The sequence below is a fragment of the Macrotis lagotis genome, chromosome 3 (genome assembly GCF_037893015.1).
Source record: "Macrotis lagotis isolate mMagLag1 chromosome 3, bilby.v1.9.chrom.fasta, whole genome shotgun sequence".
NCBI classification, from domain to species: domain Eukaryota; kingdom Metazoa; phylum Chordata; class Mammalia; order Peramelemorphia; family Peramelidae; genus Macrotis; species Macrotis lagotis.
Genome location: NC_133660.1, coordinates 258,590,793 through 258,604,391, shown reverse-complemented (window position 1 = coordinate 258,604,391; position 13,599 = coordinate 258,590,793). Strand labels below are relative to the sequence as shown.

The window sequence follows — 13,599 nt, the reverse complement described above, 5'->3', positions numbered from 1 at the left end:
TTCACCTTGAGGCTCCGGCTTGGCCCCGGAGGACAAGGCCGGGCCCCGGGGCAGCGGACGCGCCCGCGGGCTCGCCCCGGACCAGGGGCCGCTCGCTCTTGGCTCGCGGGCCCCCGGAGCCCTCTTTGTGCCGGCCTGCGGGGCCCCGCCTCCGGGCCCGCCTCCCGGCTCCTCCACGTCGGGCCCGCATTTGCATCGTCCCGCCCCCCCCAGGCGGGCAGTGGCGGCCGGGGCGGCCGGCGGCGCGCCGATTGGGCGGCCGGCCGGGCTTCATTTGCATGCGCGCGGCCCGCCCCGGCGGCCAGCTGTGCGGCGCGGCGCGGCGCGGCTCGGCGCACAAGTTTGGCCGGAGCTCTGTCGGCGGCCGCTCGGGGCCGGGCGTCCGGGCCGGCGCCTTCCTCCTCCTCCGCGGACGCTCGGGCCGAGGCCGGGGCTGCCCTCCGGCCGCGCCTCCTCCTCCCGCCCCGGGCCGCCTCCCGCGGCGGCGGCGGCGATGCGGGCCCCCGGGCCGGCGGGGCCCCCGGCGCCCGGGCGCGTCTAGAGCGGCGGCGGGGCCATGGAGCCCTGAGCGGCCGCGCCCGCCCGGAGCCCCGCAGCCAGGCTCCCCCATGGCCGGCGCGTACGGCGCCACGCTGAAGACGCTGGAGGACCTGACCCTGGACTCGGGCTATGGGGCCGGCGACTCGTGCCGCTCCCTCAGCCTGTCCTCCTCCAAGTCCACGTCGCAGGCGCTCACGTCGGCGGCGGCGGCGCCCCGCGGGGCGGCCTGGTGGTGCTACTCGGGCTCCATGACCAGCCGCCACAACAGCTGGGACACCGTCAACACCACCGTGCTGCCCGAGGACCCCGAGGGCGCCGACCTCCTGGCCCGCTGCCCGCGGCTGCCCGAGCTGGAGGAGTTCCCCTGGACGGAGGCGGACGTGCTGCGGGTGCTGCGCAAGGGGCCCGGCCCGGCTCCGGGGCCCGGGCCGCGGCGGCCCCCGCCCCCCTTCTCGGCCGAGGCCGGGCGGCGCGTGGCGCTGCTGCTGCGCCGGGCGCTGATCCGCGTGGGCCGCGAGGCGCAGCGCCTGAGCGTGCTGCACGCCAAGTGCACGCGCTTCGAGGTGCAGAGCGCCGTGCGCCTGGTGCACAGCTGGGCGCTGGCCGAGAGCTGCGCGCTGGCCGCCGTGCGGGCGCTCTCCCTCTACAGCATGAACGCGGGCGACGGGCTGCGCCGCGGCAAGTCGGCGCGCTGCGGCCTCACCTTCTCCGTGGGCCGCTTCTTCCGCTGGATGGTGGACACCCGCATCTCCGTGCGCGTCCACGAGTACGCGGCCATCGCGCTGGCCGCCTGCATGGAGAACCTGGCGCAGGAGATCCGGGCCCGGGTGCTGGCGGCCGGCCACAGCCCCGACGGCGGCGAGGTGTCGGCCGAGGCCCTGGAGATGGTGATCAACAACGACGCCGAGCTCTGGGGGCTGCTGCAGCCCTACGAGCACCTCATCTGCGGCAAGAACGCCAACGGTAAGAGCGGGGCCGGGGGGAGGCTGGGGGCCCCCACGGAGAGCGAGCCTTCCTGCTACATTGTAGCTTCTGGAAGGGGCCGGCGCCCTCCCCAGGAGAGCCCTCCTGCTACATTGTAGCTTCTGGAAGCGGCCGGCGCCCTCCCCACCCTCCCCACGGACGGCCCTCCTGCTACATTGTAGCTTCTGGAAGGGGCCGGCGCCCTCCCCAGGAGAGCCCTCCTGCTACATTGTAGCTTCTGGAAGGGGCCGGCGCCCTCCCCAGGAGAGCCCTCCTGCTACATTGTAGCTTCTGGAAGCGGCCGGCGCCCTGCCCTCCAGCCAGGCTTCGGGGGCCACCTCTTTAGCCCTTGGGGCGTATTGAATGCAGGCTGGAGGCCCCCTCCTTGGCCAAAGGCTGCTTTCTGCCTCTGCTCCACGAATGGCTTGGGGTGATTCTAACTTGGGGGGTACCTTCACCGGGACCTGGTGGATTGTCGCTGTCTGTGGTTCTGGCCCCGGCACTTAAGAGGCAAGAGACCTCGACCTTTCCCCCCTTCCGCTCTCCCCCCCCACATCCAGACAACAGAAGGGGAGATTTAAGGAACTGATGGGTTGCGGCACGGGGAGGTGCTTCGGTTACTTGGCCAGCATTGAGCTAGAGGCCCCCCCAGAAAGGGATGTCACTTAAAAAGTCCCACCAACCTTTGATTATTAACATCCTCGTGTTTTCCTGGGAAGTTTGAACTGCATGGGACCTTTGGGTGCCAGTACTGAAGAGACAGACGTCGTATGCAGTCTGTGGGGTCAGAGGAATGGGGGAGGGGAGGAGAGGAAAACTGCTAGGGAGTTGGTGCTCCTTAGAGAATGGATGGTTTCAGGACAGGGAACAAACCAGACAAGCACTGCCCACCTTCCCCGGAAGGCTGAGTGTGTAAAATGTATTCAGCAGTTAACTGCCTTCCAGTCTCCGGTTTCAGGAGTTGGCCTGATATAAAATATTTAGAATGGTACTGTAGTAAGACATCCCTGGGTAATCTGATTGGAAAGCAGTTTGGGGGCAGTGAGGCAGAGGAGGGAATGGAAGAAGGCCAGGCGGCACATTAGAGAAATATCGAAGAGTTCAATTCTTGGGAGGATTGACATATTGAAAAAGCAGCTTTGTTTATCTTCATCCAAAATCCATGGAAAGCAATAAAATTATTTTTTTTAATGACCCAAGCTTCTTCTGTGCAGACCCAAGTGAGATTGCTTCAGCGTGCTCTTGTTTGCTGTTATTGTACTGCGAAGGAAATTGCATGAATCAAGGGAGCACTTTCCCCTTTTCTTCCTCCCCGCCCCCTCTCCCGGCTTCTCTCCTCACCAATCTGGTAGGCCTGCAGCTTCAGCCCCACCTGAAACCAATCCAGGGCTTTGGTGGATGTGGCCCGCAACTAGTAATTGTGGTTTCCTCCACACAGTTTGGTGATGTCACAAACAGGAACACCAGGATGCTGAAGTAGGCAGGCCATGGGTTGTTTCCAGCCAGTTTTCAGATTCCTAAGCAAGGACTGTGACTTTTCTCAAAAGGAAAGAGTTAAAGGACCGCTCCTTTAGTAATAACTAGCAATGGTTCAGGATGGTGGTGGTGGTTAGTCATGGTAGTGGTGATGGTAGTGATGGTGGTGGGGAATAGAATTTGCATAGCACTTGAAGGTTTGCAAAGTTTTTTATATACATTTAATCTCATTTGATCATTGTACTATTAAGTGTTATTATCATTTTACAGATAAGGAAACTGGGGCTAAGAAAGATTTGTTCCATGTCTAAGACAAGATTTGAACTCCCAAGCCTGGTGTTTTATCCATACAAAGCAAAGAACAGGTGTGCTGCACTTAACTATGGTCCATATCTTTCCTACTAGAGTCTAACTTCTGTCAGGGCAAGGAGATTTTCTCCTTTTTTCCCCTTTCTGGCACCTAGCACCTTGTCATGACATAGTGCTTGATAAATATTTGTTCATTGAACAATAAATAGATGAGTGTTGAAATTTGCCGTGCACACACAGCTGCTGCCTGGGGGTTTGCTGCCTCCAGCTCTGAACGAGTCTCTTAACCTCTGGAGTCTCTAGCTCAGATCTAGATGGAAAATGATAAGAGAGGGAGCTGCTTTCTCAGGTATCAGGAAAATCAGAATGACCAAAACCAACTATCCTAGATAGACTACTTGAAGGAAACTTTAGCTCCTTCAGTCATTGGCTCAGAGCCGGCTGGATCATAGATATTTAGTGACTCAGCCAAGGTCAGATGGATCAGAAGTAGATGTGTTCAGATTTGAACCCAGGACCTCTGACTACAAATTCAATTCTCTTTCTATTGTTCCCTGGCTGCCTGATTCCAGAAAGCAGGTATCTTTTGTGAACTATGGGTGCTCATACAACTTAACTAATTCTCATCCTGTGTAAACTTTTGGGGGCTTTCCATTCAGGATTTGATGCTATCAAGGATATTACGTGGAGGCTGCTTTATAAAGCCTACACCCATTGGGGAAAAAAAAAACCTGATGAAAAATGGAACAGTTAGGATAATTGAACATTCTGAGGTAGCAAACTTCTAATCAGAAGAATGTTTCCCCTTTTACATTCACCGTCTCCACGTAATAACACTAGGCTGGGTGGCCATTTATTACCTCTTGGTTCTCCGCATACTCATTTTGAGTACATGATAATAGAGAGAGGGAATGAGAAGAGCTCTAAACAATAACCAGTCTGATTTATTGAGTCTATTTAGAAAAAATAAAATGAACGTTTAGAAGAAGAGCAATTAATTACTTCTGCCTGAAAGCTAGTTAGAGAAACAAACTGCTTTGGGAAGGAACGCAGAAGTCCAAACCTTTTGTTAATATTAAAAATACCCCCCCCAGGCCAGTGAGGTTAGGGTTTGCGCAGCTGAATCCCAAACGTTGACTGGCAGAGGAAGGGGGGATGGTTACTATTCCCTTGCTGGTCTTCCCTTTAAATTATATCTTTATTGTTGTTATGCTAGCTAATGATATAGTATGGGAGTGTGCATTTGACTCAGCTGTATGTGGCTTTTAAAGGTCTGCTCTTCTAACCTGGAATTTAAAAGGCAGCACTACTCATGTCCATTATGCAGATTGCCAGACAAAGATGATTTTACTCCACCTGAGATGGACGATAAAAGTCGCGGAGTGTTTTTAACATATTATTTTGGCTTTGTAGAGTAGGTAGATGTTGCCCGCTCTTTTGGTATCGATGTCCAAGCTACCAAAGAAACATCATTAAATGATAAAATCTGCATAGCTTCCTTATGTGGAAGTGGTGAGACCCATTTAAAAGAAGAGCCCTTTTATAAACCCAGCTCTGGGAGAAGATGGTCCCTTGTTTCCTCATTTTATTCTACACAGGTAGACTTGATGCTGAACATATTCTGAATTTCTGGTCCAAAATGTTTCTCTATAGGTCATGCATGGCTGTTGCTAGAAACTGAGAAAAGCCCTCTTAGCTTTGAGACCTCTGGTTAAACTATGGGCTCTGGGTGGAAATATCTCCTCTACAAGGTGCATGCATTTAATTCACTTCATCAAATGTTTATTGAACACCTTCTGTTTGTCAGGCAGCTTGGTCTGAGGCAACACAAATTGCTTTATTCACAGATTCCAATTGGTTCTTAAAGATAACCTCTTGAAATAGAGGTTTCCCTGTTTCAGTTTCACAAAAAATTACTGAGCCTATCTGTCACTTGCTGTGTCTGATACAGTGTTTGGAGTCATAGGATTCCAAACCCCTGAGCTGGGATCCACCATTTGTTGCTTTACCTTCTCTGGGCACCAGTTCCCCCCCCCCCCCCCCCCCCCCCGTAAAAATGCTAGTTTCACCTGTGATGACTGCCACAGTCCTTTCCAGTTCTGTTTGGCCCTCTGCTAAGGTATTGAGAAAACAGGTAAAGTGAAACAGTTGTGTTCCTGAAGGAGTTTACATTCCACTGAAGCACTAGCCAGCCACACACCTTCTCCATCGAGGTTTTTCTGAATGGCTTGCTTTTTAAAAGAAGTTGGTTGGGGCAAGTCTGAACATCTTAGTGCAAGCAGAGAAGAGAAAATGCTTGCTATGTGATGGAGGAAGAAAACCTTCCCTGGACTATGGGGTTAACTTGAGGAAGGAACTGTCAGAAGAGAGGGACACCTACTGAGGCCATCGATGGCCCAGAAAGTGCTAATTGAGCAGCCCTGGACTGTAGGATCATTGGAATGATTAGAGGGGATAATTCAGTTATGCAGTCTTTTCTCAGACTGAAACTGGGGAGGGCTAGAAAAGAAGGGATTTGGAAAACAAAAACTTAATTCTTCATACCTGAATAAATGACTTGTCAAAGAAGCAAGTTACAGGAATAATAAAGGAAGCAAGTATCCACTTTTAATGATGAGGTAGAATACCTTAAAGTAAATATTGGAGCTGAAAAGGAAGGGGTCTTGGAGACCAGCTCACCAACACCCCCCCCCCCCCCTTCCCTGCACCCAAACTCCCATTTTCCTGATGGCTAAACCTGAGAGGTCTTTTGAGGAAATAACTTCGCCAAGGTGGCTCTCTGGTTTGGCTCCCACCCCCAACCCAACAAAGGCCTGCTTAAAGTACAGGCCAAGTCAGAACTAGACCTAGAAAACCCAAGAGCCTGTTCTACAAGCCCTTATGACCCGGCTTCTTTGTGCAGATGCCAGTGAGGGTTGAGACCAGGGGAAGGCTTCTTCTTAAAAGTGTAGCTGCCTTTGCCTAGGTGGAAGAAGCCCAATGATCTTTCCGGTGACTAAGAGATGGACTTTCTGGTGGTTCTCACCAACAGCATAGTGGCGTTGGTAGGACTGCTAGACCTTGAATCAGGAGAGATTTGGTTCGAATCCTGCTTCCTGAGGCACTTTGGATGAGTCACAGAATCTTTTCTGGGACTCAGTTTCTTCCTCTGTAAAACAAGATCAACAATCATTATTGCTATATCACCAAGCATTTGTTCAGCCCCTACTATGTCCTAAGTATGGAAGACACAAAGAAAGCCAAAATTGCCTAATCTCCTTCCCTCAATGAGCTCCTAGTCTAATGAGGTGACAACATATAAACAACCATGTTTAGACTGATTGAGAGGGATTAGGAAGATCTTTTTTGCAAAAGGTGGAATTATAACTGGGACTTGAAAGAAACCAGGAGGCAGAGCTGAGGAGGGAGGGCATTCCAGGCATGGGGCACATCCAGGAGAAAGGCTTGGTGTTGGGAAATGGGGTATCCTGTGTGAGGAACAGGAAAGAGACCAGTGTCACGGCACTGGAGATTTACTTCACAGCCAGCGAGGAGGCCTACATTAACCTTCATAGACTAATAAGAGACACTAAGGGCTGAGGGAAATAAAGTGACTTGCCTCAAATCACGGAGGAAGTAATCATTTGAACCTAGATTCCAGTGCCCTTACTAATTGCACGTATCATGCTTATCATTCTTGTTATTATCATTTGGTATCTTGTTTCCTTATTTCTAAGAGCAAGGGAAGCTGATGTATCTGAGAGGCTGTAGCACATAAGCTCTGTGATGACAGGGACTGTTTTATTTTGCTTTTTGTAATCCTGTGTATGACCCCATGACAGAGCACATCCACAGGATAGAGTAGAAATGTACTAGAATTGGACTCAGAGGACCTTTGTTTGAATCATGGCTCTGCTGCTTGTTTACAAAGTAAAAGTGTGATCTTGGTAAAGTCATTTTTCCTCTGTGGATCTTAGTTTCCTGAGCTGGAAAAAAAAATAAATGATTTTTGGGCAAATTATTACTTTGCTTCTCTTCAACTCCATTTCCTTATCTATAAAATCAGAAACTGAAGTCCAGGGAGACTAAAGTTTGACCTAACATCACAGAGCTAGATCCTGGGGTGCTTGACTCCTAGCCTTCTGTTTTTTCAACTAAAAAGGGAATTATGGTGGGGGTCATGTTATAAAAGCTCTTCCTGGTGGTTCTTGTATTAGTAAAATTCTCAAGTTTAGGTGTGAACATGACAGTATCCCCTAGGTAAAGTCTCTGAGGTCTCTGAGCTTTTCATCTAGGATATTATTATCCTAATAAATGCTTGATAAGTTGATTTGAACTATGAGGCTTGTCTCGCAAAGAGGACGCTGCCAGAATTCCCCTGGAGCAGGGAGATGGTGAATAATAAGAGAAAAGACTTCAAGGCAGATGTCTGATACATAGCTAAAAGGTGAATCATTTGGAGGGTGAAAAAGGCAGATGGTGGTGCCCGGGAGTGGCACTGCCCTCAGAAATGCTAGGCTCTTCCTTCTTTTTCTTTTATTCCTTTAATCCCCAAGGAGTGCTGAAGGTTTCTAAACTCTTACCTGGTAGCCATTTGTTTATAAGGTGCATGATATTTTTTTTTCTTTCTTACCCTTTCCTTCCTCCCTTCCTCCTTTCCTTCCTTCTACCCCCTTTCTGTTTCAGAAGTGAAGCAAGGCAATCACTTAACTGCCTGGGGTGGCTCAACAAGATTAAATATTCTGACATAAACCAGGGATGGCTCAGAGCAGAACTGGAGGCTTTGGCCCAGCCTGACCCTGATGTGTTTGTCCTTTTTGCCCATGTTTACCCAGAACACCGTGTGACATCTTTGGCTTCAGTTTCCAGGCTTTTGCAATAATAATCAAAGATTGTATTTCATGGACTCATAGAATATTGGAGCTGGAAGGGACCTTGGAATTTTTCTCATTTATCTCCCTCATTTCCCAGATCAGGAAAATGACTTTGCCAAGCCTTCAAGTCCTTTGTAGATGTCGACTCATTAGCGACCTAGAACAAATTAGAATTCAGCTCCCTTGCCTCTTACTCTAGTGGTTCAAGGTCTATGGCACACTTGTTTGGAGGTCACTCCCTCAAAACACTAGGAAAACTCTTAACTCATTTATCCTCATTAGAGTGGCAGGATGGTGGTGACAGCTGTCCTCAACCCTAGAGACCTGGGTCTGAGGTTCAATTCTGATACATATAGTGGTTCGTGACCCTGTCCAAGTCACTTCTCATTGTACCAGACCGAAACTGAGGTCCAGAAAGATTAAAGCTTGACCTTACATCACATGGCTAGATCCTGAGGCTCTTGTCCCCTAGTCTTCTGTTCTCTCAACTAAAAAGGAGGATTATGAAGTGAGTTATGTTTTGAATACTCTTCCTGGTGATTCTTGTGTTGGTGAAATTCTTGGCATTATTTTCCAGGTAAAGGAGATGACCAGTGTGGAGAGAGAGTGGAGGAATTAGGTTACAACATTATATTATTTGGTCCCAGTTTCCTGGCTCTCTAAGCCAAACATATCGGGATGCCAGTGATTTTAATAAACTTCTATCATTCCTCCCAAGAGTGGCATGGGAAATTTGCTTGTCCAGAAGTGTCAGCTGGCAGGGTGATCAATAAGGCAAACGGAGTGGAAACACAGTCAGATGTGTGGCAGTCCACATCCTAATTAGTGATGAATCAGCTAGACAGGGAAAAGAGATTCACTGGTGTGAATGGAATCATCATCTTTTTGGGGGAGCACCTGCCTCCCTATATAAACCTCCTGCTCTCAGGAAGACAGCATGATGTCACAAAAAGAGCCTGACTCTGAAGTCATAGGACAGGGGTTTAAACCCCACCTTGGATATGTCTAGCCTTGGATGATAAGTCAATGAGCCTCCTTAAATCTCTGTATTTTCATCTCGAAAATGATGGGGTGGGATGATATGGCTTCAAAATCCCTCTCAGCCATAGATCTGGGAGATTGTGAAAGTTGGTAGGAGTCACTTTAAATAAGCAAACCTCATGGGCCGAGGGAAGGAGCAGTTGTTCCCTTTGCAGTTGGAAGGTCAGGATTCCCATCCTCACTCTATAACTCACTACCTGTGGGACTTTGGGCACATGACTTCATTTCTTGGGACTTCGACTTTACTTGGTGATGGGGTTAGATGGGGGATAGACAGGACTGACTTCTGGGCTTCTTTCTGGCACCAGCTCCCATGAAAATCCAGTGGGATTTGATAGCAATGTCATCTGAGAGCACAGGGATGGGGTGGCTGAGTATGATTGGTATCCTGAGAGAGGAGGACCACTGAGGGGCCTCACAGAATTAGAAAAGGGTATGATGGAAAAAGAAGGCGCTGCCGCTGCTGTTCCATGGCCTGGAGGAGGCCCATCGCCAAGAAAACAGAGGCGGGTGGGGGGAGACAGAATGGAATCTGATTTCTGCTGTATCTCTGGTGGCTGTGAGGATGCAGGCATGATGGATTCGAACTCTCAGGCCCCCGGGCCCCAGGGAGGGTGTTGGCTCTGGATATCTGATCCGGCCTGTTACAGCCGCCAAGTGGTGGCAGGTGTTTTGTGTTTTCGAGGCCTGTCGTGTAAACACTTTTTGTGGTATTTTTTTCTGGTGCTTATTTTAAAAGAAGCCTAAACAATTTTGCTGTGACTCTACTTTTTTTGTTAATGTCCTTTTATTTTTTCCAATTTTGTGCAAAGATACTTTTCAACATTTCCAACTTTATTTTTTAAGCTGCCTAAAGGGAAGAAGGGCCCCACAAATCAGGTACAAAGTCTGGACTCTGAGCTGGGCTGTACTGGGCCTTTGTTCCATCACCCCTTCAAAAAATGTTGGAGTTCTTCCTATTAGCAGTGCACTATGGATTACTGTTCGTTAGAACCACTCGTTTCTCTATGGCACTTTCCCTCACAATAGTCCTGTCAGTTAGTCAATAAATATTTAATAAGGAAGGTCTGCCATGCATCAGGTAATCTGGGAGGAAACTGAAGCTAAAAAATTTGCCCAGAGTCACAGGGCTAGTGTTAAAAATGGGGATTTGAACCCTGGTGTCACATCTCAAAATTCAGAGTGCTATTTTTGCTACTTCTTGCCACCTTTTCTTATAGTCCAGTAGGACCTTTGAGTGCCCTAACATTAAGACATGATCATAGTGGGAGGTGCAAAGGAAGCAACAGCAACAAATGTACAAAGGACTATGGAAGAAATCTGGGTAGACATTCTGGAGAAGGGGACCTTTTTAAGCCCCAAGAACTGGGAGAATTTTGACAGGTCAAGATGCCAAGGATATGCATTTCAGGTGGAAGGGAAAACATAAGGAAAGGTGTGAGTCATGAATTGGAGAGAGCAAAGCGATGGGGGGGGGGGAGTTATAAGGGGTGGAAACAGAAGGTCTGTCTAGGGAAGTAGTGGGAGATAAAACCACAAAGTGGAAACCCTGCCCACATCTTTCATCCAGATGTTCTGGACCTTGCCAGAGTGTAGGCTAAGATTTTTCCAAATTGCATTTTGTAATTCAGAAAATTTAGAATGCTCCCTATCTCATCCTGAACCCCAGCCCCAGGCCTCCCATTACCAATCACAGACTTGACCTTAAAACTGTAACCAGCTGCTGGTCTTGACAGGACACATGACAGAGGACCATCTTGGCTGTCCCGACATTTGGGGAAAAAGGGGTTGGGGTGGGAGAAATAAGTCAGGGGCCCCAATGAGAGGTCTCTAATGAACTTACCTTTCAAATTGAAGTCAGCATTTTTGGTGTGCATTTCTTTGCCCCACCCCACCCCCCACCCAGTAACTGTTTTAATGGTAAAGCAATCTCAAAGTTAAATATGCTTCTTCTGACGCTCAAACAAAATTAAACTGCTGCTGAGTGTGTTTGCTTTTGAGATTCTCTGTACAAAACAGGACTGGGGAGGTGGAGAGCAGAGAGCCCTTGGGTAGTATAAAAATAACCCCAGGCTTTCCTTGGTAATGAATGTTTTTGCTTGTTAGTGTAATTTGAAAAAAAAATGAGTTTGCCCTTTGGAGTTTGGGAAAATAAATAGAGCAAGGCCAATCAGAAAAACAATTTACATAACGACAGTGATAAGAGAAAGAGAAGCTGTGCTAACCAACAGTGACTTTGGAGCCCACAGGGATGTTCAGCCTCCTGTCACTAGGCCAAGAGGAGTTTGACAGGTAAAGAAGGAAGTAGGTTCCTATTAGTGTGAATAAATGAACCTCTTGAAGTGGTTGTATGTATTCAAATTCACACTATTGAAAGTTATAATTATGTCAAATATGGCAATTGGTTTCTGCCCAATGGAACTAGGCAGTGCTAATTTTACTTTGGGCTATGTTGGACCTAGCTATTGAAAAGGAAGATTTTAGTGGGAGTGTGCAGGGATAATCTTTGGGGAAATAACAGTAATATTTGTGTAAAAGTCTTGCTAAAAATTTTTTTCTATTTTTTTAAGAAACAGTTCAAGAAATTTCATAAAGACCTAGGGACATTTTCCAATTCTCCAATTGCAGCTAGATTATCCTTAGAATGTGATAATAATTTTTCAAACATTTAGCACATAGACATTTATAACACAATTCCTTTTTTCTCTCCTGAACAGAAACTTGATAAATAAATTTTAATTCTTAAAATGTTGAATATGATCAAAGCTCAGATTTAGGTAGACCAGGGTGTTGCCATGTCCCCAGAAGTGTAACAGTGCCATAAAAACTTGTTATATTTTGTTTGTTAGTCTGCTGTATCAAGATATTACTGATAGATTTTACAAAGTTATATTCTCATCCTTCAGTTTACTGTTTTCCTTTTGAAAAGTGAATTGAAGTTGATAGAAAGGAGTTAGGCCTCATGTTGAAAATATTCACTAAAGGGTAACTAAGCTTGGAATTCTGTAGGGGGAATTCAAACTCAAATGGCAAACAATAGAATCCACCCCCCCTCACAATGTCTAGAAGTGTGTGTGTGGGGGAACCACATTTTCTTCTGGGATATATAAATAAGTTATTATCATTAAGAGAAGTCATAGCAGGCCTTTAAATGGATTTGCAAAGCACTCATTCGATTCTCATAACAACCCTGAGAGGGAGGAAATTAAGGCAAACAGGGATTAAGTGACTCACCCAATGTCAAACCACTGTTAAGTATCTGAATGAGGATTTGAACTCAGGATTTTCTGACTCTCAACTCCAATGATCTATCCATTGTATGACCTGTTGCCCAGATAGGAGCCAGGTCATATCAATGCACATGGACATACTTATCTATTAAAACCCATGCTTGTTCCACGTGTGTGTGTGTGTGTATGTGTGTCCTTGAGGTTAACAGCAATTAGCATTCTTGGGATAAGTTCAGTCTGGATGTGGTCTGGGTACCTCCCTGAAGACCTGGTCCTTTAGTATTGAGATTATCTGTAATTATCATAAGACTGAATCTAGCTGGTCTCCCTGTCCAAGGGTTTAAAGTCCTTGACCTTGACTCTAGGTCCAGAACCCCAACCTTCTGTAGCTATCAGGTCCAGAAGTGATCTCATATTATTGGACCTCACAAGCCAGCATTATCAAATGGCTGCTTAGCTAGATGTGGACATTTATAGTAGGAAAATGACTAGAAAAAAAATACAAAATAGTCATATGTGCTCCACCCTTCTTTAAACCATATGTGACAGAGGTAGGTATTGTGAGGGATCAAGGGGGCTGAGCTGTTTGGTCCAGCAAGATATTTTTAAATGCTGTTTGTTATAATTGGCACTGTAAGCTTTTTAAAGAGGGGAGGGAAAATGAGTAATCATAATAATAGCTAGCATTTATAAAGGACTTCAAGGTTTGCAAGGCATTTTATTAAACCATCTTATTTTGGCAAGTCACTTAATCTCTGTTTGCCTCAGTTTCCTTATCTGTAAAATGAAGGTAACAGTGACACCTACCTCACAGAAGTGTTGTGAAGACCAAAGATAATATTTATTGAAGCACGAAACTCATAGTAGAGCCCTGTGTCAATTCCTATTCTCTTTCCTTCCCCCATAGGGAAGTAAGGAAACCCTCCATCCAGGTAAATCATCATCTTCTCGGAAGTTCATAATCTTAAAGAAACTTCCTGGGACCTCTCAGAAGACTAAGGAGAGGGTGGAGGAACTTTATCCAACCCTTTTGGGTCGGATAGCTGGACCTTCTCAACCTCTCAGGAGAACTGGAATCTGGGTTCTTCAGCTCCCTCCTTTCCTCTCCATTCCTTTCCCAGGGTGGGAAACAAGTTTGTTTTCTTATTTAGGCAGCAGAGGGATGGGTTGATTTCTGTGACCAAAAG

At 47.5% G+C, this 13,599-nt stretch overlaps 1 protein-coding gene across 1 annotated transcript in view; it reads left to right on the top strand.

Annotated features, from left to right (window-relative positions):
• The first annotated feature begins 543 nt into the window (after positions 1–543).
• Positions 544–13,599, top strand: part of ABTB2 (ankyrin repeat and BTB domain containing 2) — a 167,180-nt gene continuing 154,124 nt past the window's right edge. Inside the window, exon 1 of the mRNA XM_074230457.1 lies at positions 544–1,503. Within this exon, the coding sequence (XP_074086558.1) occupies positions 609–1,503 (895 nt within the window). The 5' untranslated portion in view covers positions 544–608. The remainder of the gene's footprint in view (positions 1,504–13,599) is intronic.